General features: G+C 44.8%; 1 protein-coding gene across 1 annotated transcript in view; it reads left to right on the top strand.

Annotated features, from left to right (window-relative positions):
* Positions 1–25,583, top strand: part of Col6a6 (collagen type VI alpha 6 chain) — a 135,064-nt gene that overhangs the window by 41,701 nt on the left and 67,780 nt on the right. The window contains exons 5-15 of the mRNA XM_050139360.1: positions 885–1,445; positions 2,147–2,704; positions 4,988–5,563; positions 8,973–9,542; positions 16,070–16,413; positions 16,503–16,581; positions 20,518–20,672; positions 22,510–22,602; positions 23,821–23,874; positions 25,236–25,307; positions 25,393–25,419. Coding sequence (XP_049995317.1) covers positions 885–1,445; positions 2,147–2,704; positions 4,988–5,563; positions 8,973–9,542; positions 16,070–16,413; positions 16,503–16,581; positions 20,518–20,672; positions 22,510–22,602; positions 23,821–23,874; positions 25,236–25,307; positions 25,393–25,419 — 3,089 coding nt within the window. The remainder of the gene's footprint in view (positions 1–884; positions 1,446–2,146; positions 2,705–4,987; positions 5,564–8,972; positions 9,543–16,069; positions 16,414–16,502; positions 16,582–20,517; positions 20,673–22,509; positions 22,603–23,820; positions 23,875–25,235; positions 25,308–25,392; positions 25,420–25,583) is intronic.

Genomic DNA, 25,583 nt, shown 5'->3' with positions numbered 1-25,583 from the left:
TCTAGGAAGTCCAGCTTGGGGGACACTAAAATCTACTGCAGTGTGACTGTGGGGAAGGGAATGTCCTCCTTGGCAGGGCTTTAACTGGGCTGGTTATTTCACTATGTCCTGGGTCATCATTTTCTTCTCCGTCCCTTTTGCTGATTTGCATTCTTGGCCTGACCAGTTCCCTTATCTTTCCTGTACTGCGTTCTTATTCCCTTTCTCTTCCTTTAACCCCAAGGCCAAATTAGAGAATAAATGGTCAACATGACTTATGTGAAAGACAAATTAATAAGTAACAATCTATTGCCTGCAAATTAAAGAGAGGGAAGGGACTGTATGTTTGCATGTACATGGTATTTGTTTTATACATATGTACATATGTACTCATGGGTACTATATAAGTATTTTCATATCTGTGTATATGTAAACACATTTGTATATATTATGCAAGGATTATTTATAGCTTACTTACCGTATCACTGTGTCTCAGGAGAGTGTAAAAAGTAAACAGTTTCTTCTAGATTGTAGGAAAGAGAACTCATCCACTCACAGTGCTGTGTTACACACCATCTATTCCACAGTCGATCGTTTTCCTCTGGGTGTGACTTACTAATGGAGAAAAGCAACTTGCAGAGAGCAGCTTCTAGTTTTCCTATACCTATAGCTATCCTTATCCATGGCAGAGAATCAGGGTTATAGTCTCACTGTCTGAAGCAACTCATTTCACCCAACTGATGCTGAGCCCTGTCTCAAGCTGGGAAAGCAGGTCTTTGATGCTGAGAAGCTACTCCCTTCTTTCTTCTGTAGGTGTTTATCCTTTCTTTTCTGCACTCCTTTCTCTTTTCCGTTTGCCCCGAATGCTACATTCAATGTTTTGGTTCTGTTTGGTTCTGTTTTAGCCTGTGTGGACACAGAAGAAGCAGATATCTATCTGCTCATTGATGGTTCAGGGAACACCCAGCCCACAGACTTCCACGAAATGAAGACCTTCCTGTCAGACGTGGTGGCCATGTTCAACATTGCTCCCCACAAGGTACGGGTCGGAGCCGTGCAGTATGCCGACACCTGGGACTTGGAATTTGAGATCAGTAAATACACCAGCAAGCCTGACTTGGGAAAAGCCATCGAGAACATCAGGCAGATGGGCGGGAACACCAACACAGGTGCAGCCCTGAACTTCACCCTGAAGCTGTTGCAGAAAGCCAAGAAGCAGCGAGGAAACAAAGTGCCATGTCACCTTGTCATTCTGACGAATGGCATGTCCCAGGATAGTGTCCTGGAACCTGCGCACAGGCTGAGAGAGGAAAACATCCGAGTCCATGCTATCGGAGTAAAGGAAGCCAACCAAACACAGCTGCGGGAGATAGCGGGAGAGGAAAAGCGAGTTTACTACGTGCATGAGTTCGATGCCCTGAGGGACATAAGGAACGAGGTGGTTCAAGAGATCTGTGCTGAAGAAGGTAGGAGATGATGTAGCTTGGCCTTCAGACAGCGGTTCACAAAGGGACACTGTTAGTCGGGGGCGACATGCATTTTTATGTTGAGATTATTGCCCTGTGTGATTATATTTCTCTCCAGAACAAAGCAAAACCCCATGGTAGTGTAAGTTGGTATCTGATGACTGGCAGAGGTGTTTGGAGGGATTCTTTCTAGTGAAGCCCTAGCAGGATGTACGAGTAGGTGCCATGTGTATAATACAATCAAAGACGTTCCGACGTAGAGGGGCATGGCCATCTGATTGACATCTCATTTTATAAACGAACTTGTATGAATTTCTTTGAAGCACTGTATCAGCGGCTTCCACTCAGGGTTTTTACTCTCTGAGGCTATTCGGTGACTTGTAGATACATTTTTTTGTGTGTCCTAAGTAGGGAGCTTTCTTGGCATCCACAGAATGGATGAAGCGAAGGTCTTTGCTAGCCATTTTATAGATCGATATTCAGAGCACTACTACAGTAAATATGACCTGGCCCCAGTGGTGCTGGTGTTGAAATACTTCATTACTAAGGAACAGAAGAGCCTTGGGATGCTTTGTTTTCCTCTCTTCATGAGGCACACACCAAGCTTGAACATAGAATTATTTGTGACTTGGGTTTTCCTATGCACTCTTAATTTTTTATGTTCAGTGATGCAAATAAACATCCCAATTTCTCCCACACAGCCTGTAGAGACATGAAAGCGGACATCATGTTTCTGGTGGACAGTTCTGGCAGCATAGGACCTGAAAACTTCAGCAAGATGAAAACGTTTATGAAGAACCTGGTGAGCAAATCCCAGATTGGGGCAGACCGGGTGCAAATTGGTGTGGTCCAGTTCAGCCATGAAAACAAGGAGGAGTTCCAGCTCAACACATTCATGACCCAAAGTGACATTTCCAGTGCCATCGACCAAATGACTCACATTGGAGAAACAACCTTGACAGGCAGTGCCCTGAGCTTTGTGTCCCAGTACTTCAGCCCCAGCAAGGGGGCCCGGCCCAATGTCAGGAAGTTCCTCATTCTCATCACAGATGGTGAGGCTCAGGACCTAGTAAGGGAACCAGCAGCAGCACTTCGGAGAGATGGCGTGATTATCTACTCAGTGGGCGTATTTGGCTCCAATGTCACCCAGCTCGAGGAGATCAGTGGGAAACAAGAGATGGTTTTCTATGTTGAGAACTTTGACATTCTGCAGCATATTGAAGATGACCTTGTTCTGGGAATCTGCAGTCCCCGTGAAGGTAAGCATGGGCACAGTCACAACAGGGGGGCTAAACAGAGTTGTACTCGGATGCTATACGTTTCTTAATTGAAATGTTTGATTTAGTGCCTTTGAGCTTTTGAGTTAAATGATAAAGGCTGGGTATGGTGGCTCATGCCTGTAATCCCAGTATCCAAGCTGAGACAGGAAAATGGCCATGAGTTCAAGGCTAGTCTGGAATACAGAGTAAGACCTTGGCTCAATGCTCCACTGCCCCCCAAAGAAAAATCAATCCATAAAGGAATGGTTTTGGCCTACCTAGTTTTCCCATTTGCAGATAAATAATAGTCCTAATGTGACTTACTCCCTTAAGAAAAGTGATGTTACCAGGTCTTATGTCAGGGTCCCTGGAAAGAATGGGTTTGTCAAGAGCTCTTGTGGAAGGAGTCTACTGAGGAAGTACTTCCAGGATGGATAGAAGGAAAGCAAAACAGAGAAGAGGTGGGACCTCTACAAGGCAGTCGCTCCAGCTGAGCCTACTTTCAGCACAAGCCCACGAACAATGTTAGAGCATGAATCCTGAAACAGTTGGCCCAGCTTTCCAATGAGGGGCCCAGTCTTATATGTCTTGTGCCATTAGACCACATGAAGGCTGCTGAGGCAGGGGTAGAGGAACATAACCTCCTGATTAGAAAGACATGTTTAGCTCAGCATCTGTTTGATCAAATGAAATGTTTTTTTAAACTCTCGACGAAACCTTACAAAACATGGCTGTAGTTAGTGAACTTGAGCAATAGAATCTTCCAGGGAAGTAAGTGGCAGGCTGCCCACTCTTCCTGCAACACTGCAGAATAATGGAAGCGGGCAAACCTAAGCTCCAGGGAGAAGATGCAGCTCAGTGGTAGAGCTCTCTCAAGGTCATGGACTGAACCCCAGCCTCTCACCTTCCCCCCAAAACAAATTAACAGAAGACCAGCAAACATAGGCAGTCACATTGTTCTTGACCCCTAGATTTCATGATAGAAGTATTCTGAAAATTCACTCTGAAAAATATGTATTTTCATACTTTTAAGGGAGAAAAGACATTGTCTTGTTATTCTAGCAATGGGTATGTTCAGCTCCCACTGTGGGGTTTGGTGGTAGTTATCTGTGTTTGGTAGAAGAGGGATTACATCTGGTTCCTGTTCCCTGGCAATGCCATCCATAATAAGTACAAGTTCTTTGAAGGGCTCCAATGCTGAGCAAACATCCCCTCCTCCCCCTGAGTTTCTGAGTAAGCCAAGCCATATTCACAGCCAGCAGACAGCTGGAGGGACCCAGTTTTCCTCAGCGGGGTCAGCCTTTCCTGGGAATTTGATTTTTTGGCTCCGTACACATGGCTCCGGTCAGTGTTGAGTACACTGGCTCTTGTGTTTTCAATAGTCCACCACATGACCCACAAAAGATGGAAATATGAGAGCCAGCCGGGCACTGGGGGAGTACTTTCTCCCAGGTCTTTTTCTCGAGAACGGATGAGCTAACATGCGTTTGGACCCACTTTATCTAAGATTCAGGGAGAATATGTACTCCCAACATAAAGACCAAATGACCATCTCAGGACTCCACTTCTCCAGAAAGGAGGAGTTAACCACTAGAACTCACAGCTGGATGTGCTCCTTTAGATGAATTTGAAATTAGGTCTTTCCTGATCATCTTTGCTGTAGTGCTGACCTCAGGCTTAACAAGTTCACCAGAGTATCATGTTAGGACAACGTGCTTGAGCTAAATGAGAACCGGCCTCCTTTTTATGATGAGTCCTAATAGTAGAAATAAATATTTCAAGAAAGTCAAAAAGGAAGAAAATGTGGGCTTAGCAATCAGCCAACATAGAACCATGATAAAAAAAAATGTAGCGCTGTTAAATTCTTTCTGTTGTTGTTTTGTCTTTTCCCCACGGGATGTCAATAGCTTCTCAAGATCCTTATAACTTAAAAATAAGCTGTATAAGTAAAAGCATATGGGAAAGGGATCATTTATATGGGAAAATCCATACAGAGTTATAATTTTCCATTTTTTAGTCTAATGGTTGAGATTCTACTCCTGATACTTTGGGATGGCCCCTCGAGCTCCTCCTACTGTGGTATAGGCTTCATGCCACACTCTCCTTGTTCTGAAAGCTCACCTGAGTACAGAATAGCACAGCAGGTACTTTGTTATCCAGAGAGTTGGCCATCTGTGTGTTCCTGAAGACAACACCAGCCATGTAAATGGAAATTGGGGGACTTCCCACAGTGAATCTCAAATGGTTTTCTATCTATCTTTCTTTTTTTTTTTTTCTTTTCAGAATGCAAACGGATTGAAGTTTTGGATGTTGTGTTTGTCATCGATAGCTCTGGTAGCATTGACTACCAAGAATACAGCATCATGAAGGACTTTATGATCGGCCTGGTAAAAAAAGCTGACGTGGGCAAAAATCAGGTCCGGTTTGGAGCTCTCAAGTATGCTGATGACCCGGAAGTGCTGTTTTATCTGGATGACCTAGGCACAAAGTTGGAGGTGATTTCAGCGCTCCAGAATGACCAGCCCATGGGGGGTAACACTTACACTGCTGAGGCCCTGGCCTTCTCAGATCACATGTTCACTGAAGCCCGGGGCAGCCGTTTGCACAAGGGGGTCCCCCAAGTCCTCATTGTGATCACCGATGGAGAATCTCATGATGCAGAGAAACTCAATGCCACCGCCAAGACCCTGAGGGACAAAGGCATTCTCGTCCTGGCAGTGGGGATTGCTGGTGCCAATAGCTGGGAGCTGTTAGCCATGGCAGGCTCAAGTGACAAGTACTACTTTGTAGAGACGTTTGGAGGCCTAAAAGGGATATTTTCCGATGTATCAGCCAGTGTCTGTAACTCTTCAAAAGTCGGTAAGGCCTGTCAATTGAGTTTTTCCCCAATTATTAAAAATAAAACCACATGAGTGAGACACCAACCCGTCACACTTGAGAACAAGTTTTCTAGGGAGGCGAGAAGGAACCGAAATTTGAAGTGGTTTTCCTACTTTACAGAATCTCATAGTTTGACAGTGCTTCAAGGTATTTCATTTATCCTCTTCCTCAAGAGAAAACCATTTGAAAACACTCTGTTTCCTCCCACCTGGGCTCTTCTGACACTGGGAACTCTGCTGTTTTTGAAAAGATTCTCTTTATTAGAACATAGGTTTACTTAGGTGTCTTTTTCCCACTTTTAAAAAAATTCTTTTTTTAAAAAAAGAAAACAAACTTTTTTTTATTTTACATACCTATCCCAATTACCACTCCCTTCCCTCCTCCCATTTCCCACCTTTCCCTCCCAAACCCCACCCCCTATCCACTCCTCAGAGAGGGTAAGACACATTGCTCTGAGGAAAGATACTATATCTGGGCTGAGCAAGGTGTCCATCCAAAGAGAATAGGTTCCAACAAAAGCCAGTACAAGCTGTAGGGATAAATCCTGGTGCTACTGCCAGTGGTCCCTCAGTCTGCCCCAACCATACAACTGTCACCCACATTCAGGGGTCTAGTTTGATTCTATGCTGGTTCCTTCCCTGTCTGACCAGAGGTGATGGGCTCCCATTAGCTGTTTCAGTGGGTGTCCCCATCATGGTCTTGGCCTCTTTGCTCATATCCTCATTCTTCCCACTCTTCAGCTGGACTTTGGGAGCTCAGTCAGTCCAGTGCTCCAGTATGGGTCTCTACCTCTGTTTCCATCAGTTGCTGAATGAAGTTTCTATGGTGACATTTAAGGTAGTCATCAATCTGACTACAGGGCAAGGCCAGTTGAGGCACCCTCTAAACTATTGCTTAGGGTCTTAGGTGGGGTCATCCTTGTAGATTCCTGGGAATTTCTCTAGTGCCAGGTTTCTTGCCCCATAATGGCTCCCTCAATCAAGATATCTCTTTTCTTGTTCTCTTCTCTGTCCTTCCTCCATCTTGACTATCCTTTTCCTCAAGGTCTTCTCCCCCACCCCTTCTCCCTTCATCCTCTTCTTCTGCCCTCCCTTCTCCCCTGACCACCATACTCCCAATTATGTCAGGAGTTCTTGTCTATTTTCCCTTCCCAGGAGAACCTATATGTGTTTCTCTTAGGGTTCACCTTGTTACTTAGCTTCTCTAGGGTCATGGACTATAGGCTCGTTATCCTTTGCTTTACAGCTAGTCTCTACTTAAGAGTGAGTACATGCCATGTTCATCTTTCTGGGTCTGGGTTACCTCACTCAGGATGGTCTTTTTCTAGGCCAACTCTGCCCTCTTGTAAGGGCAATCATCCATTGTCTGAAGTCATTTTTACCTCAGGCCAAATATCCTTGGTTTCTTTTTGGATTTGTTTCTGGTCCGAGTTCATTGAAAAAACAGACTTGGGTATTAAACACTTCAGTCCAGGCTCTGAGGGCTCTATGACAGAGAGCAGCCAGCTTCCCTTTGCCCATCTTTCCATTCTGGCAGCTAGAGGCCATGTGACTGTGTGCATGTGTGTGGTGTGTGTATGTGTGTGTGCACGCTCATTCGTTGTTCATGCATTCAGCTGGCATTTTGCATGTCTCATCTAACTAGACATGGTGCTGCCTATCTTTAGTTCTAGTGTTTGGCAGGCCAAGGCAGTTTGAGGCCTTCCTAGGCTACACTCTTGAGTTCCAGGCTAGACCTGCTTTATCATGTAAGCTCATCTTTTCCTTCCCCCACAAAAAAAAAAAAAAGCGTGAAAGAGAGCCTTAGCCTTTTTTCTAAGGCCTTTCACAGGAAGAGACAGATTTGCTTTTCAAAAAGGATGACTAGTAGGTGGAAAAACATAAAAGCAATTTTGTGCTCTAAAAAAATAATAAAGATGTTTTTATTAGAGGAATTTCTGTTGGTTCACAATTCCAACATGTGGGTACAGTTCTTTTTCAAAATTATTTAACTTTCCTGGTTTTGTTTGTTTGTTATGAGATTTGCCTCCTAAAAATGTAGCCTCTAGCTTTTTCTCTGGAAAACTAGCAATCTTTCTGTTTGTTACTAGAAACGAGGACAAATCTTTATTTCCTTGATAGCAAATGCCTAAAATTTGGTCTTCCCTTTTATTCTCTATGGAAGCTGACAACTGCAGTTTCGGACTGAAATGTCCCCGTCGGGAAAGGAAAGGAGAAAGGAGATGCGAGTCTGAAGCGGAGTATAATGAGTTCATCCACTCCTGAAGGAGCTGTATTCACCCTGCCTTCTTTTCTCTCATCTGTGGCAAAGCTGCCACCTTTTGCCTTTTCGGAGACCACACTGAGAGCTAGGTTGAGGTTGAGGAGATGGCTTAGAGAACACTTGCTATGCAAGCAGGAGAACATGGGTTCAACTCTCATGTAAAAAGCTGGCCGTGCCTGTCAGCCTCGCTCCATGGGGGGACTGAGACATGAGGGGGTCACTGGGGCTCACTGGCTGTCAGTCTAGCTCCAGCTTCCCCGAGACCCTGTCTTAACGGATGAAGGTGGAGAGGATAAACCATAACAACTGATTCCCATCTGGCCTTCATGCACGGCTGCACACACCTACATACTAATGTACATACACCCTACACACACTTACACATAATTTAAAAGGCTTAGCAGAAAGCTAGCAGATGCAGACGAGTGTGTGCTGGGCATAACCTATCTATTAGCAATGGCCTCTCTTGTTCCCTTTGTTTTGTATGTGTCACAATCATGCAATGGGATAATCTCTGACTATATTACATTATGTGCTCAAAACCATTTTTTCTTAAGTTGGTATTTTGCCTACATACACCAGAGAGAGGAGGCTGATAGAAAAGTCAGACAGAGAGCAGAAAGCATGCTTTTTAAGTAATTTGCCCTAATAAACCAGAAAAAAAAATTATTGGATCAACTGGACCAGGGAGGCCAAGCTAATAATACTGACCATCTGCTTCTATTTGAATCTCTGTGTGAGCATGTGTTAATGTTGTTTGCTGTGCTACTACTGTCCCCGGCCTTCTGGGAAGATTGAGCAGAGATCGCAGATGAGGAGAGAAGTCTTTGTATAGCACTGCTGGCGGTTCTCTGGCAGGTCAAAACAGAAAATGGCGCAAGACCAAGAAGACAGAGCCAAGAGAAACACGGAGTGGATGGGTTAGCAGTGCATGGCTCCTGCTGTCTTTATGAAAGGATCATTTGTATTTATTTATTCTCCAATTAATGTGACCACAGGATAGCATGAGATAAGGAACCAATCTGAAAATACTATTTCTGTAGAGCAGCAGATGTCCAGTTGACTCCTGGCAGGTTAAAGAAAGAAGAGTCTCCTGGTCTTAACTCATTTCCTTTCCTCTCTGTAGATTGTGAAATCGAAAAGGTTGACCTCGTTTTCCTCATGGATGGGTCAAACAGCATCCATCCAAATGACTTCCAGAAGATGAAGGAGTTTCTGGCATCAGTTGTTCAAGACTTTGATGTCAGCCTCAACCGAGTGCGCATAGGAGTGGCCCAGTTCAGCGACAGCTACAGATCGGAGTTTCTGCTGGGGGCATTCACAGGGGAGAAGGAGATCTCCTCCCAGATTGAGAGCATTCAGCAGATCTTTGGATACACCCATATCGGAGACGCACTCAGGAAGGTGAGGCACTACTTCCGGCCAGACACAGGCAGCAGGATCAATGCAGGGACCCCTCAGGTGCTGCTGGTCCTCACAGATGGCCGGTCCCAAGACGAGGTGGCTCAGGCCGCTGAGGAGCTGAGACACAAAGGTGTGGACATCTACTCAGTGGGCATTGGGGACGTGGATGACCAACAGCTGATCCAGATCACAGGGACAGCAGAGAAGAAACTGACGGTCCATAACTTCGACGAGCTGAGAAAGGTGAAGAAGAGGATCGTTCGCAACATCTGTACCTCAGGCGGTGAGAGCAGTAAGTATTGAGTTCTTCATTTTGATTCCCCCCCCCCCCCGCCATCTTTGTTGACATTTTCCTCCAACTGTTTACCTCCCCTGGGCCTGCTGGGAAAATTTAGATTTGGGCCTCTGGATTTCAATTTGAACTTTTTCACAGCTATGAAGTATGCGTATTTTGTGAGCCGTGGAATGAGAAGCAGAGTGTTAGAGACCCTGAGTCTTCTATTCACAGTGTCTCCCAGAGGAAACATGACTCTTCTGTGAACAGAGATGCCTGGCTTCGGAAGGTGTGAGGAAGAGGCCATTGTTCACATTGTTCTGCTTTCAGAGGTTGCAGAATGTGTCACAGAGAAAATGAACTGCCTGATGGATTTTCGTTGCCTGGCAATAGGCCCACAGTGCCAGCAAAGCTCCCATGTATAGAACATCTCTAGGTCTATACCTTTAACTAGAAAAATTTACCACAGAGGTCAATAAATATCTTCTTTGGAATAGTTACATTTGGGGGCTGGAGAGTTGAGTCAGAAGAGTGCTTCTATGCAATAATCATGAGTACTTGAATTTGATCCCCAAGACCCATATAAGACACCCAGATGTGGCGATATATTTCTGTAATCCCAGTCCTGGAGAGACGGTGACAGGGGGATCCCTGGGACTTGCTGGGAAGTCAACCTAACCTAGTAAATTAGTTCCAGGCATTGTGAGACTCTGTGTCAAAAATAAGTCTGTGGTACCCAAGGGGTTGACAAATGAGGTAGACATGTACATACACACTCAGGCATACATACAAGCACATGCATACACGCCCACACACATGCGCGCGCGCACACACACACACAGAACATTATGACATTTTTATGGTAGGTTGAGTGTCTTGAAAGAATCGCTCTTCTTTTTCTTATGAATGACACCCTATGGATTGGCGATTCCTCCATCCCAGTACCCCTGGTGAACATTAACCACAGACTTCAATCAAGGACAGAAAAGCTACAGGCTCATTTAGAGACAGACACGACTTCAGGTCCCTGCTCCATGCCATCTTTTCTTGGACAAGTTGCTTCATTTTTTAAATGAGCTGAATGTTTTCCTTTGTGGAATGTGACTGAGCAACACCAGGCTCATCTCCGTGCGGCTTATGTGAGAAAATGCATATTCACACCTGCCTCTCAACAAGCCTGCCACCTACCATGGAATCATCAAGTTCCTCTGTATCAGCCAGGGTTCCCTAGAGGAACAGAACTGCTAGGATGAATCTCTCTTTATATAGAAAGGGAATTCATTTGAGTGGTTTACAGACTGGGGTCCAGCTAATCCAACAATGACTGTCTACTGGCAAATCCAAGAATCCAGCAGTTGTTCAGTCCACAGGCTGGGTGTCTCAGCTGGTCTCCAGGAGATGGCTTGGCTCCCAAAGAAAAAAGGCTCTAATGCCAGTGGAGGAATGGACTTGCTAGCAAGGGTAAGAACAAGGAGGCTAAGAAAGAGGGCTCCCTTCTTCCCTGTCCCAAAAAGAGGCTGGACCAGAGAAGTTTGGCCCAGATTAAAGGTGGTTCTTTCCATCTCAAAAGACTTGGACTAAAAGTAGATCTACCCACTTCAAATTATTTAATTAAGAAAAAATCCTCACAGGTGTGTCTAGCAGCTTGGGTTTTAGTGAATTCCAGATGTAGTCACGTGGACAGCCAAGAATGGCCAAAACACCCTCCATTTTTGCCTACCACTAACCCATTAAATGCATTCATAAGGGCTGGACATTCCCTTTAGTCACCTTATTAAAAGACTGAGTCTCCTCTTAGTGATTAATATGCCTGCCCCACTGTAACTATAGAAACTTTAAGTTCCAGTCAAGGTTTTACTTTTCCAGCATGCTACAGGCTGCTCACCTGACACAAAAGACCAGGCCACACGTGGGCGACATTTCTCCCCTTGTTCCTTTACTCACCTTCCATACCACCCCTTCTGTTAGGCTTTGCCCTGCTACTTCTGCCAGTGTTGGTCTCTGGCCATTCTAGAATGGACTGGAGAGGAGAGAAGAGTGGGAGAAACAGAATCATTTCGCTCAGAGGCACTTGGCAGGTGGCAGCCACTGGTTTTCTGGTAGCCCACACCTGAAGCTGGGTCCTGGGGTAGGAGCATCCTTGAAGTTCTTCCTTCCTCCTATCGCCTGTATCCTTACTAAAGCCAAACACGGTTTAGGGAAATGTCTCAAATAGTGTTCCTTTGAGAAGATGTTGTGGAATAATCTTTTTGTACACTGTGAAGATTTGTCATTCGGACTAGGTTAATAAAAAAACTGAATGGCTAATAGCTAGACAGGATTTTTGAAGCAGGGAGGATTCTGGGAAGAAAAAGGTAGAGTTAGCAGCATATGCAGAGGAAACAGACATGCAGGAAAAGAGTCATGCAGCAACACATAAATGAATAGAAATGGGTTAACTTAAGTTATAAGAGCTAGTTAGAAACAAGCCTAAGTGTAGGCAGAGACTGCTCATTCGTTTCCCAGTGGCCCACACCGAATAATAACATAGAAACTATACTAATTACAATACTGTTTGGCCAATAGCTTAGGCATGCTTCTAACTCTTATATTTTAAATTAACCCATTTCTATTATTCTGTATATCGCCATGAGGCTATGGCCTACCAGAAAAGTTCTGGCTGGTGACTGGTATCCTCCTTTGGCAGCTACATGGCATCTCGCTGACTCTTCCTACTCTCTAAAGATCTCTGTTCAGATTTCCTGTCTGGCTTTACTCTACTAAGCCATTGGCCGAAGCAGCTTCTATTACACGAGGAAGTAGCCCTTTGTTTGTCCTTGCCTCCCGGCTAGCTTACCCCCGAAATAACCACACAGAAACTATATTCATTAAAACACTGCTTGGCCATTAGCTCTAACTTCTTATTGGCTAACTCTTGCATCTTAATTTAACTCATTTCCATTAATCTGTGTATCGCCATGTGACTGTGGCTTACCAGCAAGATTCTAACCAGTGTCTGTCTCAGGCAGGAGATCCATGGCGTCTCTCACTCTGCCCTCCTTCCCAGCATTCAGTTCTGTCTTCTCTGCCTACCTAAGTTCTGCCCTATCAGGCCCAAAGCAGTTTCTTTATTCATTAATCAATGAAAGCAAGACATGAACAGAAGAACCCCCTACACCAAGCTTCTTTAATAACCATTGGAAATAAAGCATATTCATCTCATACAGAAGGGATTCCCACATCATCTAAGCTATTGGCTGAGCTTTTATAATTAGTAAGTCTCCATTTGGTCATTTGGGAGCTGGCAGGTAGGACAGAAAAATTTGCATGCATACAAGAAGAGATAGATATGTCTGGATTCAAGATTGTCCATATCCCTTCCTTAGCCCCTGAACATCTGGAGATGATTCTGGCTCTTTTTTTTTTTTTTTTTTTTTTTTTTTTCTGAGCTCTCCCTGCCCAGAGTGGAGGGTCTGGGGATCCTGAAACTACCAGTTCCTGAGGCCACAGCAGCAAGTCCAGAATGCTCAGTCCTGGAAATGACTGCTCCTTTTTTGCAGGAACCCTTGGGCTTGCTCTTTGAATTTCTAGGCTTAAGTTAACTTGAAACTATTTTTTTGAGCCCCTTTCTCTTGAATTAAAAAAGAAATTGCTTCTCTTTGTGTGTGGGAGAAAGCTCAGAGTACATCAACAATTCTCTCCAAAAGTATTTTCCCAAGCTCCAGCCTCACACCTTTTACAAGAACCCAATGGGTAGGTCAAAAGTTGAAGGTCATGAAGTTGGTCAGGGGCCGCTGTCTTCCTGCATTTTGCTTTAGACACTGACTTTGGAATGTGTCTGGTTATTCCAGCCAAGTCTTCTCCATTAATTTTCTATTTCACAAGAGATGCTCATTTTAAATTATTAGGTAGAAAATTATCTTCGAACACTCTAGTTTTTACTTGAGTGCATGAGAAAGTTTAAAAATGGGAATCTTAACTCCAAGTAGTGAGTTATTTTTAAAAGAAGCAGTTGCTATGCCAACGAGATGGCTCTGCCAGGAGAGGCACTTGCCCCCAAACTGGCAACCCGAGCTCCATTCTGGAATCCACATGGCTCAAGGAGGGAAATGAGCCCTGCAAGTTGCCCTCTGACCTCACCCCCAAGCAGGGCCCCCATAAACAAATATCTTTAAAGCCTTTTTTTTAAAGTAAGGAAACAAGCATGGATATGAAAAGACAAAGTGCTCTTAAGATAAACTTGAAGTTATTAGCCCAGCAAACAAGAATGCAGGGCTTTGAAGCCATCCCATGAGCTGAGGGCTGATGAGGCTAGCATGGGCCCTGATAAGGCTTCAAAGGCATAAGCAAGGATGTTATGGGATGCCTGCTCTGAAGTTATAAAATCCTCCAACCACAGAGGTCAGTCAGTAGTTTGGTGTGTTTTAAAGTTACCCAGGCTTCAATCTGGACATTTGCTTGGCTTGTTTGGGGGTTTCAGTTTGGTGCTGGGTGCAGGGGATTGGCTTCATCCATGCTAGGCAAGTACCACTGAGCTACACTCCAGTCTCATGGATCCTCTCCTCCATAAAACATGCTGAACGTTGGAACACAATTACTATTTGAGTCTTATTTTCCCCTTCATAAATCCTGGGCATGCTTAAGAGTCTCACGGTGCACAATGATTCAAAATGGAAAACAAGGAGCAGCTGGTGGAAATGCCCCACACAAGTAAAGTCTTTCCTCTTTCACCCAACAACTGAGCCCATTTTCTTTAGGACCACTGGTGCCTAATCTTATTAATGTACCTCAGCCTGCAACAGTGTCTTGACACCCCCCCCCCCCGCCGATTTATTTATTGTGTGCACTTGAGGGTGGGGCACGTGTGCCACAGGCATGTGGAGGTCAGAGGACAACTTGGCAGGAGTCAGTTCTCTCCTTCGGCTATGTGGGTTGTGGGAATTGAACTTGGATCATCAGGCTTGGCAGAAGTACCTTTCCCACCTCCTCACTGGCCCCAAAACAGGATTTTTTTTCATACTAAGAATATGCTACCATCAGCTCTAAATAAAGACCTTGACAAATAAAAGAATCCAGATAATTAGAATCAGCTTTGGGGCCTGGCATGGCAGACAGGAGTATGACTATCCCATCAAATCTGCTCTTTTGTATTCTTAGTTGAAACATATAATCTCTTGGTTTTTGTGGTTAAGAAAATTGACCCTAGTTTAATTTTCATGACCTTTGAAAATCAACCTTATCCTGCCTAGTTTACTTCTCAAACTATCTCTGCCTCCCGTGAGTTTAGGTCGCCACTGGCAGATTCCCTTTGAAGCAAGCCTCCTCATGGAAGACTCCAGTTCCCCAAATTTCTCAGGCACAGATCTTTCTGGGCCAATCCATGAAAATTTCCTTGCCAGCTTCTCCTCATTCCCCATTGCACTTAGTCATGTGGCTGCTTGGCCTGGACTTGTTCAGCGAGTCCTGTTCCATTGATTATGATATTATGGAATCATTTGCCAATTTTGATTAAACATGAGGGACTTAGACTGTGTTTTTGGCATACTAGATGTCAGACACACACACACAATCTGAAAACTGCTGATTTAAGCAATGTATATAAACATTTTTTTTAGCTTTTTAATTTGTTTTTAACACCAAGCTCCATGTGTCGAGAAGGCAGGAAAAGGTTGGAGCGAGTTAAGCAGCTCAGACATTCTTGAAAGAAAAGCACGCGTGCCATTAGAATTTTATCTTTCTCAAACTATCCGCCTTTAGGGAGCTCAGCTTAAAATATCAAGCCCATCCAAATGTCTTCAATGCTAAAACTTCCCTGGAGTTAATGAGATAACAACAAAGACCTTTAAATGCAGTACCGCTCCAAGGCTCTAGAATCCCAAATGGCAGAGTCCTGGCTCCCCAGAGGGCTGACTCCTAAAGGCATGGACAGGTTGAATAACTGAATTGCCAGGTCTCTTCACCTGGAGGACTTAAGATCTCAACAGTTTTTCCTTCCTTCCTCCTTCCCTCCCTTTTATATTGATTTCTTCTCTGGGTGGATGTTAAAGATGATCAAAATTGACTCGATGCTTCTAGAAAGATAAATGAGCCAAACTTTCCTGTGTGCTTTTTTTTTTTTTGCTTCTGAATGACTTTCTCTGTTCAAATGTTTTTACTTTTCTCTCCCTCCTATTATAATTTAATATTTGTCAATGACCTCAGTTGTTAAGTAGTGCTATCGGAATGTGTTTTAGATTACTGCCATTTCCACAAGATGCCTTAGAGTTACTTAAGAGATTGAATACATCACAATGTGTTTTTAATGGCTAGAATAGAATCATTTAGCATTTTGGTTGTCGAAGAATCATCCAGATTCAATTCCAACTGAAAAAAAAAAGTAGTCTTATTATTCTACAAGTCGTTGAAGAATGAGTTTGTGGTTTTTCCCCGCTCCATGCTTTTCCTTGTTTTCCTGCTTTCTACCTAGAATAGAAATTGGACTTCTTAGCCCCTAGGATCAGACGTGTGTCAGAATCACATTAGTGTGGTGGTAATCCTAACAAGAGACTCTTCCCCTTGCATCCTAGATTGTTTTGTGGATGTGGTGGTTGGATTTGATATCTCAAGTCAGCAGAGGGGGCAGACTTTGCTCGAAGGTCAGCCTTGGATGGAGGCCTACCTCCAAGACATCTTACGTGCCATCAGCTCCCTCAACGGGGTGAGCTGCGAGGTAGGCACTGAGACTCAGGTGAGCATCGCTTTTCAAGTGACAAATGCTGTGGAAAGATACCCCTCCAAGTTTGAGATCTACAGCGACAACATACTGAGCAGCCTGCAAGGTGTGACAGTGAACGGGCCATCCCGCCTCAACACAAACCTGCTGAGCTCTCTGTGGGACACTTTTCAGAATAAGTCGGCTGCCCGAGGGAAGGTAAGATGGAGTTAGTTTGCATGTTGATCTGCGGTTTTTCAGTAAACATTTTGCTAATTTTTCCCTTACTTTTCTAAAACCTACCCTAGGTGGTCCTTCTGTTTTCAGACGGCATGGATGATGATACTGAAAAACTGGAACAGAAATCTGATGAACTCAGAAAGGAAGGTACTGAACTGGGGGAGGGGTAGGAAAAGGGTGAACTATTTTTTTTTTACTTATTTTAGATAGGCTTTTATTTTGTAGCCCAGGCTAGCCTGGAGCATCTCATGTAACCCAAGTCGGTCTCAAACTCAGGGCAGTCCTCTTCTTAATCACTTGAGTGTTGGGATGACAGGTACGAGCCACTATGCCCGGCTGCTTATTCACTTTGTCATTTCAGAACTCAACTCCATTGTTTCCAGGTATGTTACTGACCCTGAATTTGGCAATCATGTCCCCTCGGAGCACTTGGATCTCTCATGCCTCTCATGGTCCATGTGTATAAAACAGCACACTGACCAGGGCTCTGCGCTTCACCTTCTTACTGTGTGTGTTCTTCGAGCCTTTCCTGGAGGCAGCTCCTTCCCATCTCCCCGCATGTTGTCAACATTGCTACTTCTGTCGCATGGCAGTGAACAGGAACAAGTGGCCAAGGAGGACGACTGCTGGATGGCTTCCTCCTGACACTAACCATTTCCAGACTTGCAAGCATTTTTTTGGACGAGTTTCCTTGTGTGCTGGGGTTTTGTAATTCTTTCCTTCGGACTGCAGAAGGACCAGCCATGATGGTCATGCAGCCTTAAAGCACTGGAGCCAAGCATTTAGCTTTTAGCACCAACAGCCCTCCTGACTTCTCCATTCAAGATATGGGGCAGTAGAGGCAAAAAGTAACCACATGTTCTGAATCAGGACCAGTTTCCCATAGGTGGGCCCTGCTCTCACACCCACATATTCTTTGTTGTCAGGATCACCCACCTGCCAATCACTCAGAGCTGTGTAGTCTCTGAAGAACTGCCATTGGCCCATGGGAGTTCCATCACCCAGAAAGCCACTTCCCTCTTTCTTGGGCAGTATAAGTAGGGGGCCTTGGTGTGTGTCAAGTGACATGGAGGCTGTGATCTATGCTCCAGAACTCTCTGAGGTCAAGTCAAAGCTGGGGAAATTACTTGGGTACTGCCCTGTACTTCACATCCTTTCTTCTGGGGACTTTTTAACATATTGTATGTATCCAAACCGTACACCAGGGTCTGCTTCCAGGGAGCCTGGTCTAGTACAGGGCCTGCCTATTGGGTTCACTAATGTGGGTTGGCCAGAAACTGTCTTTCCTGCTAAGTTCTCTCAACTTAAATTTCAGAGTTCTCTGGATTTACAGCTATGCAGTAAAGGTTTTTTATTTTACCCTTTATTTATATTTATAAAGCTTCCTTCTCTTTATTCTATCCAATCTTGGTCTTTGTTTGATTTTAATTAGGATTAAGGATAAGACTTTGGGTCACCTAGTTTGAGAGGACAGTTTTGTTGTAGATGAAGAGAGACAAGTTAAGTTATAAGAGCCAGCTAGAAATGAGCATAGATAAAGCCAGACATTCATAACTAACAATGAGTTCCATCTGGGCAGTGGTGGCATACGCCTTTAATCCCAGCACTCGGGAGGCAGAAGCAGGTGGATCTCTGTGAGTTCGAGGCCAGCCTGGTCTACAAGAGCTAGTCCCAGGACAGGAACCAAAAGCTAAGGAGAAACCCTGTCTCGAAAAAAAAAAAAAAGAGTCCCCATGTCATGATTTGGGAGCTGATTGGTGGCTCCCCAAAAAGCCTGTTACATGAATCAACTTCAGAAGATATATATTCAGAAATATTTAGACTCTTTGATAAAGGAACAAAGGAACGGTGATGGTAGCATCCTCTTAAGAACATCATAAGGCTCCCAAAATGGACAAGGAAGACCCTTGTCCCTGGCTTCCCAGATACTTCCACTGATGATACGCTGACCTAGGAGGCCACTTTAGTTCAAGATCACATATCATACAGACTAGGCAGGCCTCGTGCAACAGGAAGAGAGGAGAAAGTAATGACACTGGGCGTGGCTCTGTAATTTATGCATGTAGACTGGGTTTGAGTTAGTTCCTTACGATTTAAAAGTCAAATGCCCTAGAATTTCCTCAGGGGTTCTTTATTCTCACAACGTTTGGAGCTTTTTCTTTCTTGGCTCGTAGAAGACGTTGTTGTTCGGGAGGCTGTGGGACTCATTATTGAATGTGTCTGAAGGGAGGAGAACTGAACGCTCCAGTCCTGAGAATGCTCATAAATAATAGTTCTGTGCGTATTTCCGACATGTCACTATCCCATGGATCTTGTAATGCTCACATTTTGCATTTCCTGAACGTGTAAGAAAAAGCAGATGGGGAAAGACTTTCCTTTTCTGACTAGATCCAGAAGCATGCCCTCCCCCTTCACTAATGCCCAGTGAGCTGCACAGCATCGCTGTCCCGGTCCGCCCCCACAGACTCCCCCTTGTGCTTAGTCTAGAAGGGTGACCCGTTGCTCTAGTTTGTCTGGGACAGGTCAAAAATTTACAAGGCTGACACCAGAAAAGCCCCAGGCAAACCGGAGCAAGCTGGACATCCGACTTGTGATCCTTTCTCCTTGTTACTAACCGCTCTAGCTGCCTCTCCTCAAATCCGAGCCACCCCCACAGGCCCTGGGAGGGCTCCCCTCATCCTCTTCATTCAAACCACAGAATATGGACTTCTCTAAGAAGGGCCCTTGACGCAATGAGGCCCTTGACTATTTCTCTATCTACTCTGGGGTTTCGGTCTCCACATCGCATCCAGATAGAGCCTCACACATCCATCAGCGAACGAGGAAGTGGAGTTACCCTCCACTTTGTGATTCTGTCTTCAGCACATTTGGGGTAAAATGTCCTTGAGTGGAAGGCTTAGGAATTAGGCCGCATGGAAATCTGAAGTGTGTAGTAAGTCAAGGATTTAACTTTTTTCTTGTCTGTGAAATATGGTTACACTCACATCTGAACAGCTACAGGGCATGAATGGGATAATGCATGTGGATCATGTAATTGTCTTCCTGGTACACGGCAGCTATTAAAGAACACGAACGTAACCATCAGCCAAAATGACTGCCAGAGTTACTTAATTCTCAGTTTTCAAAACCGGCCAATGGCAACCCTATCCTCAACCCTAGAATTCTGTTTGAAATATTCTGATCTATAAAATTCTAAGGCTTATGAGACCCTGCCTCAGTGATTGTCATTTGCTCCCACCTAAAGTTATAGTGAGAGCGTCAGTTCCTTATGAGGTCATTGGAAGCATCCATTTTATTATCTGTGTGTGTGCGTGTGTGTGCGTTAGTTTGTGTGTATCACACGTGTGCAGGGCTCTTCAGAGACCAGAAGAGGAGCCGGATTGATATGTGGTTTCGAGGCACCATGTGGGTTCCTGGAACCGAACCCAGATCCTCTGCAAGGGCAGCCAGTGATCTTAACTGCTGAGTCGTCTCTCCTGCCCATAAACACCCATTGTGTATGTGTGTGTGTGTGTGTGTGTGTGTGTGTGTTGCTTTTTTTTAACAGAACTAAGGCTTGAACCTGGCCCATCACACATACTAAGCAAGTTCTCTGCCTGAAGGTTTTGTTTAAATATGGATTCGAGATCAGTAGATATGGATTAAGACCTAAGATCCTATATTTCTCTTTGGAATTGGTCGTTTTCCTGTGCAATCTGTATTTTATTGAAAGATACTAGCCATTATGGGTATATAGCTCAGGAAAGACTGTATTTCTGAGATGCTCCTAGACGATTCTGACATTGTGGCCTAAAGGATCTTGCACATAGGATAAAAACCGTAGGGCATTCACTTCCTGGATGCACGAGTCCCTCTGTACTGAGCAAGCGGCTCCCTTCAGTAACGTTGTGGTGAAATCCTGTACACCTGCCCCTTCATCTCCAGTTTGTCTCTCAACGGTTGTGCTATGATTTGCTGGCATTGTGTCGTGGGGTTGACGGGTGTGGACAACAGAAAGCAGCAGTTTGCCAAGGCTAGTCATTTAAATACGCTGAGTGATTTAAATGACCCCAGCCCACTTCACCTGGAGAATATGTTGAACAGGCCTGAATGCCCTCATAACCATTGCTGTGGACGGAGCTGCCGATACCAGTGACCTGGCTGACCTTCTCTACATTGAATTTGGGAAAGGATTTGAGTACAGAACCCAGTTCACAATCGGTATGAGGAACCTTGGGAGCCAGCTGTCAAAGCAACTAGTAAGTTAACAGAGCAAAAGCTGGAGGGTTTGAGCAAATGTCCCACTTCTGGGCTGTAGTCTTACCCCTAATAGTTTAAGACTTCGGTTGTCTCATATGTCAGTTTAATATTGATGGATAAGGGTGTGAACTAATACTGACCTTTTAAGTAAAGACGCGGTGGGCCTTTATGAATTCAGCCTAAATGAGAGCATGTTTGAAGTGTTCTATAATAGCGTAGCTCAAAGCATGTTCAGCACATGCACTTGGAACAAAGGAGGTAGCAAGAGGAAGAGCAAAGAGAAGAATAAGGAAATACTTAACCAGCACTGGCCGTACTGGCTGGATCACAACCTACGCGTGCTAGGACACTAAGATGAGCTTGAGTTTTGAACAGGCCCGGGCTGTTCCCTCCACCAGCAGCTTCTCAGGTTCCGTGCAGCTCTGAGCGTCACAGTGATGAGTTACAAGCAGACCCTGGGGCCGTTCCTTCCACCAGCAGCTCCTCGGGTTCCGTACAGCTCTGAACATCACAGTGTATGGTGACTCTAATGTTCAAGGTGCACTTTCCCTGCAGCCCAGCCTGTGACAGCCCACTGCATGTGGAGTTCAAGCAGAGCAAGAGCAGCCTGTGCTGAGTGTGGGGGAAGGGTGAGGGGTTCTGGGCCTCCCTGGTGGACTTTTTCTGGGTGAGCAATTTCCTTAGGTTGTCTCCACACTGCCAGACCCTTGTGCTCTGCTCAGTTTTTACAACCTCATACCCAGATACGATGCATCCTCGCCACGTTATTTCAGAAATATACAAAGAATCAAGCCTGAGTGTGAGCATTACCAAGTCTGTAGCACATTGCTGATTTCGCTTTAGTGAGTGGTTAATGGTTTAGAATTAATTTGTTTATAATTTATGGAATCCTTACTAAGTATATCAGAAAACTTTCCAAAGAAGGGCTGTTTTTCCCCCCATGAAAATGAAGTATAGCATTTACTGCAAACTGAATTTTCCTAAATGAATCTGATGGGCCAATTGTAAAACAAATAAATAAATAAATGATGTGGTAGGTATTCAGGAGATGTCGAAGCAAGTCCAGGGTGAAGTTCCCTCACGTTTTAAATATACAATAAGTTTGCTTTGGCCGTCACACAAAGGGAACATTCTTGTACTCACATCCTCTGTAGCAAATGCTTCTAAAATGTTGGCAAGCAGATGACATTTCCGAAGTCCCATCAAACTCTCCTGGATGTTTCCAAGGGACTCTGTTTCAAGCAGTGTTTCGAAGTACACTGTTCAACTCTGCTGACAAGCTGAGAGTTTACAAATGGAGCCAGGAGAAAGCAGCATGCATTCATTTTGCTGATCAAAGCATGTGGGCTAGGATAGGCAGAGTATTCAACAACGGGCAAAGCCTAGGGGAAGGTAGCTGGGGCGATGGCTCAGTGGTTAAGAGCACTGGCTGCTCTTCAAGAGGACTCAGGTTCAATTCCCAGCACCCACATGGCAGCTCACAGTTGTCTGTAACTCAAGTTCCAGGGGATCTGACACCCTCACACCAATGCACATAAAAAATTAAATAAATTATTTAAAAAAGTTGGAGTAAAGTGTGTTGACAAGAAGCAACCCCATTGATCATTTCATGTGCAGTGAACTGGCCAAGGCCGAAATGAGACCATCTGCAGAAGTCAAATACTTTTGAGTTGGTCAGGAATTCCTCAGGGAAAAGATGTCAGGACTTGAAGAAAAGGTAGAATCAGCCATCTTAGCCTTGACAAGGCTCTTGCCACCGTGAACCCCACAGTGGGGTACATGTATGGGATTGGGGAATCGATTACACTAAACATAATTATCCTTATGTTCCCCAAGATCAATGTTGCAGAAAGGACCTGCTGCTGTTTGCTCTGCAAGTGCACAGGAGGGGACGGCGCCATGGGGGATCCGGGCTCAGCAGGGAAAAAGGTGACTTTACCTCAGACTTGTGGTTCCCATCATTTGGACTGCAGCAACCCTTTCAGATATGAGTTGGGGTAGACACAGATGTTACCTGCCAGACCGAGCCCCTGGAGGAGGCAGACAATGGTGCTACTCCTTCCCCATGTCAGATTAGGTAGTTGCCATTTTCCTTGATCTTCTAAATTAGAGTTGTTTGGAAGTTCTTTGGGGGTTTTGGGGAGACACAGTCGTCAGGATCCTGGACAGGCCCAGTGTTCAAGCAGCAATAGCCATGCAGAAGAGCCGAGTCATTCTCAGGCCAAGTGACGAAAGGTTCACACCAGTAACTCACTTCCCTTTTTAACCTTGGCAGTGACATCCAAATCAAGTCTGCTGAAAGTCAAACTCAGGTCACTCTGCCATAGCAAAGGGTGTGACAGTATTGACGTCCCCAGATATATATGCTTATGTATCCTTGCATGAACATACTGTTTCAGACATTAGGATGTGTTCAAATATGTACAAACACACGTCTAATGATTTCCTTCTGCTACTTTACATCTGGGTTGGATATCTGGCCACCCTGCATAACAGTATGGCTCCCCTATCACCAGAATCATGTTACTGAAGGAAGCTTTGGATTCATTATTTCTAGAATACTTGGACTTCATAGAAGGAGAACGGCAGAATTTAAAAATGTATCAAAAAGCCAGAATAGAAGGAAATGTGTGTGGTCTGGTTTTCTATGTGTAGCAATAAGTCCTAAAAAGGAGAAAAAAGTTGTTTTGCTTAAAAGGATAATTTTGGTCTGTCAAGAACAAGTATATTTGCCTGGAGAGAAAAGCCAGTTCTGTTGGTATTCCTGGAGACAGCGCGAGACAGTGTGCTGGCACAGGTATGCACATGTGACGTGCACATGTACATACTCATGCATACACATGCACATATTCATATACATGCATGTATTCATGTACTTCGTTTACATCCACAGCTCCCCCATGTATGTATATATATATATATATATACATGCACAGATATGTACACATCCTTTTGAATATCTGGTGGCTTGTATGATAATTCTCTTTTTGTTTGTATAACCACCACTAGCTTGAGGTCGAAGGACAGGGACATTTTCAAGCTCTTGCATTGCACATGAAGTCTGCTCTCAGAGTGGTGGATCTGCTCTGATGTCTCTCCCTGCCCAGTCTGTGGAGTGCTCATGTTTTCTCCTTTCCTTTTTTCCAGGGACCCCCCGGTTTTAAAGGCAGTGATGGCTACCTGGGAGAAGAGGGCATTGCTGTAAGTCACGACCTTTTACAGCTTACGTATTCCTATAAACCTAAAAAGGGAAACAAAGACCAGTCTGAGGGTTCAGATGCAGCGTCTCGGTCTTTCCCGAGTCTCCTTTTGCTTGGGTGACAAGACTCCTTGTCGGTTATGACCATACCTCCTTGCTTTGACTTACCCACCTACACTGCACAGTGAATTGGGTGTGAAAGGTAACGTCTTCACCATAGGCACCACATCCCTGCCATATGCCCAAGCCATTTTGTAAGAGTTAAACCAATTCACCGCATCATTTATCAGGAGCCCTTCTCCCCTCGCTTCTCTCTCTCCGTTCCTTCCTTCTCTTTTCTTCCTTCCTTCTCCCCCTCTCTTTTCTTTCCATGTATCCAATCATGCATTCATCTGACAATACATATTGAAGTGTCTTACTATTTACTTCACTGTTTGCAAAAGACATTGATACACAAATTCCTATATATGTGCACCCCATGTGAGCATCCCGGAAATGAGAAAAACCTAGAAAACAAGCACGGATGGTCCTACGTTAGGGACAGTTCACACGGTGAGAAGACAAACAAGGTAACTGTCACACTGCCCTACACATGGCTGCGCAGAGGCAGGGGGAGGCAACGGTATTGAGCAAGACCAGGAATTCAATGGCTTATTAAAGACCACCAAGGGGAGGAAAAGGCTGCAGATGAGGGGTGATAGTTAGGCAGATACTTGAAGGGTGACAGTGAGTTTCCCTGGGTAAAGCATTTGGGAAACTGCATTTCACTGTGAAGGGGAAGAGAGAACCGTGAGTTCAAGGACAACATGGAGTCCAAGGACTGAGAGTTGGCAGACTGGCACCTGGTCAGCATGGCTGGAACCCAGGACACGGCAGAAGTCCCCTGGAGAAGACGGGCTTGTGTCCAGATGATGGACACTGATGGTAAACACACGAGTGCAAATGATGGGGCTGGTCTGCTCAGGCAGCATCATCGGTGATGCTCAGACCGAAGTCATAGGTCAAAGTCTTAAAGTCACAGGGACCGGGCAAAGAGACCTGGAATCTTGGCTGAGGGCAGAATGAACACACATGTGAAGGAGGTTAAAAGGGAACAATGTGGTGGCCACCTGGGGAGAGGGAAGCTCCACCCAGGCAATAAGCAGGTGGCATCCAAAACAAAGGGCTGTCATCATTGTAGTTCTGATTTACTTCCATTCTTGAGTCCTGGCTGGAGTCCTGGAATGTAAGTCATGAAGAGCCAGATGTTTTCTTAAAAATAAAACAAAACAAAACAAAAAAATTTGTCAAGTATCCCAGACAGATCCCAGGTCATTAAAAAGTACACACTCATCTGGATTTGTGCTTTCCCACGTTTCCTCAGGGAGAGAGAGGAGCCTCTGGACCAATGGGAGAACAAGGTACTAAGGGATGCTTTGGCAGCAAGGGGCCTAAGGTGAGGATTCTATAAGATCTCGTGATGTCATCTTGGTGGTTGATTGCATTTTCCATACTCATACTGCTGTCCTTTCTGTTATCAGGGAGCCAGAGGACTCAGTGGAGAAGAGGTACGGTGCCAGGCCCATGGAGTTTCCTTCCTTCCTTCCTCCTTTCCTTTCCTTTCCTTTCCTTTCCTTTCCTTTCCTTTCCTTTCCTTTCCTTTCCTTTCCTTTCCTTTCCTTTCCTTTCCTTTCCTTTCCTTTCCTTTCCTTTCCTTTCCTTTCCTTTCCTT

The sequence above is a fragment of the Alexandromys fortis genome, unplaced genomic scaffold, assembly GCF_014885135.2.
Source record: "Alexandromys fortis isolate MF-2015 unplaced genomic scaffold, M_Fortis_MF-2015_v1.1 scaffold_36, whole genome shotgun sequence".
Classification (NCBI taxonomy): domain Eukaryota; kingdom Metazoa; phylum Chordata; class Mammalia; order Rodentia; family Cricetidae; genus Alexandromys; species Alexandromys fortis.
This window is presented reverse-complemented; position numbering and strand designations above follow the sequence as displayed.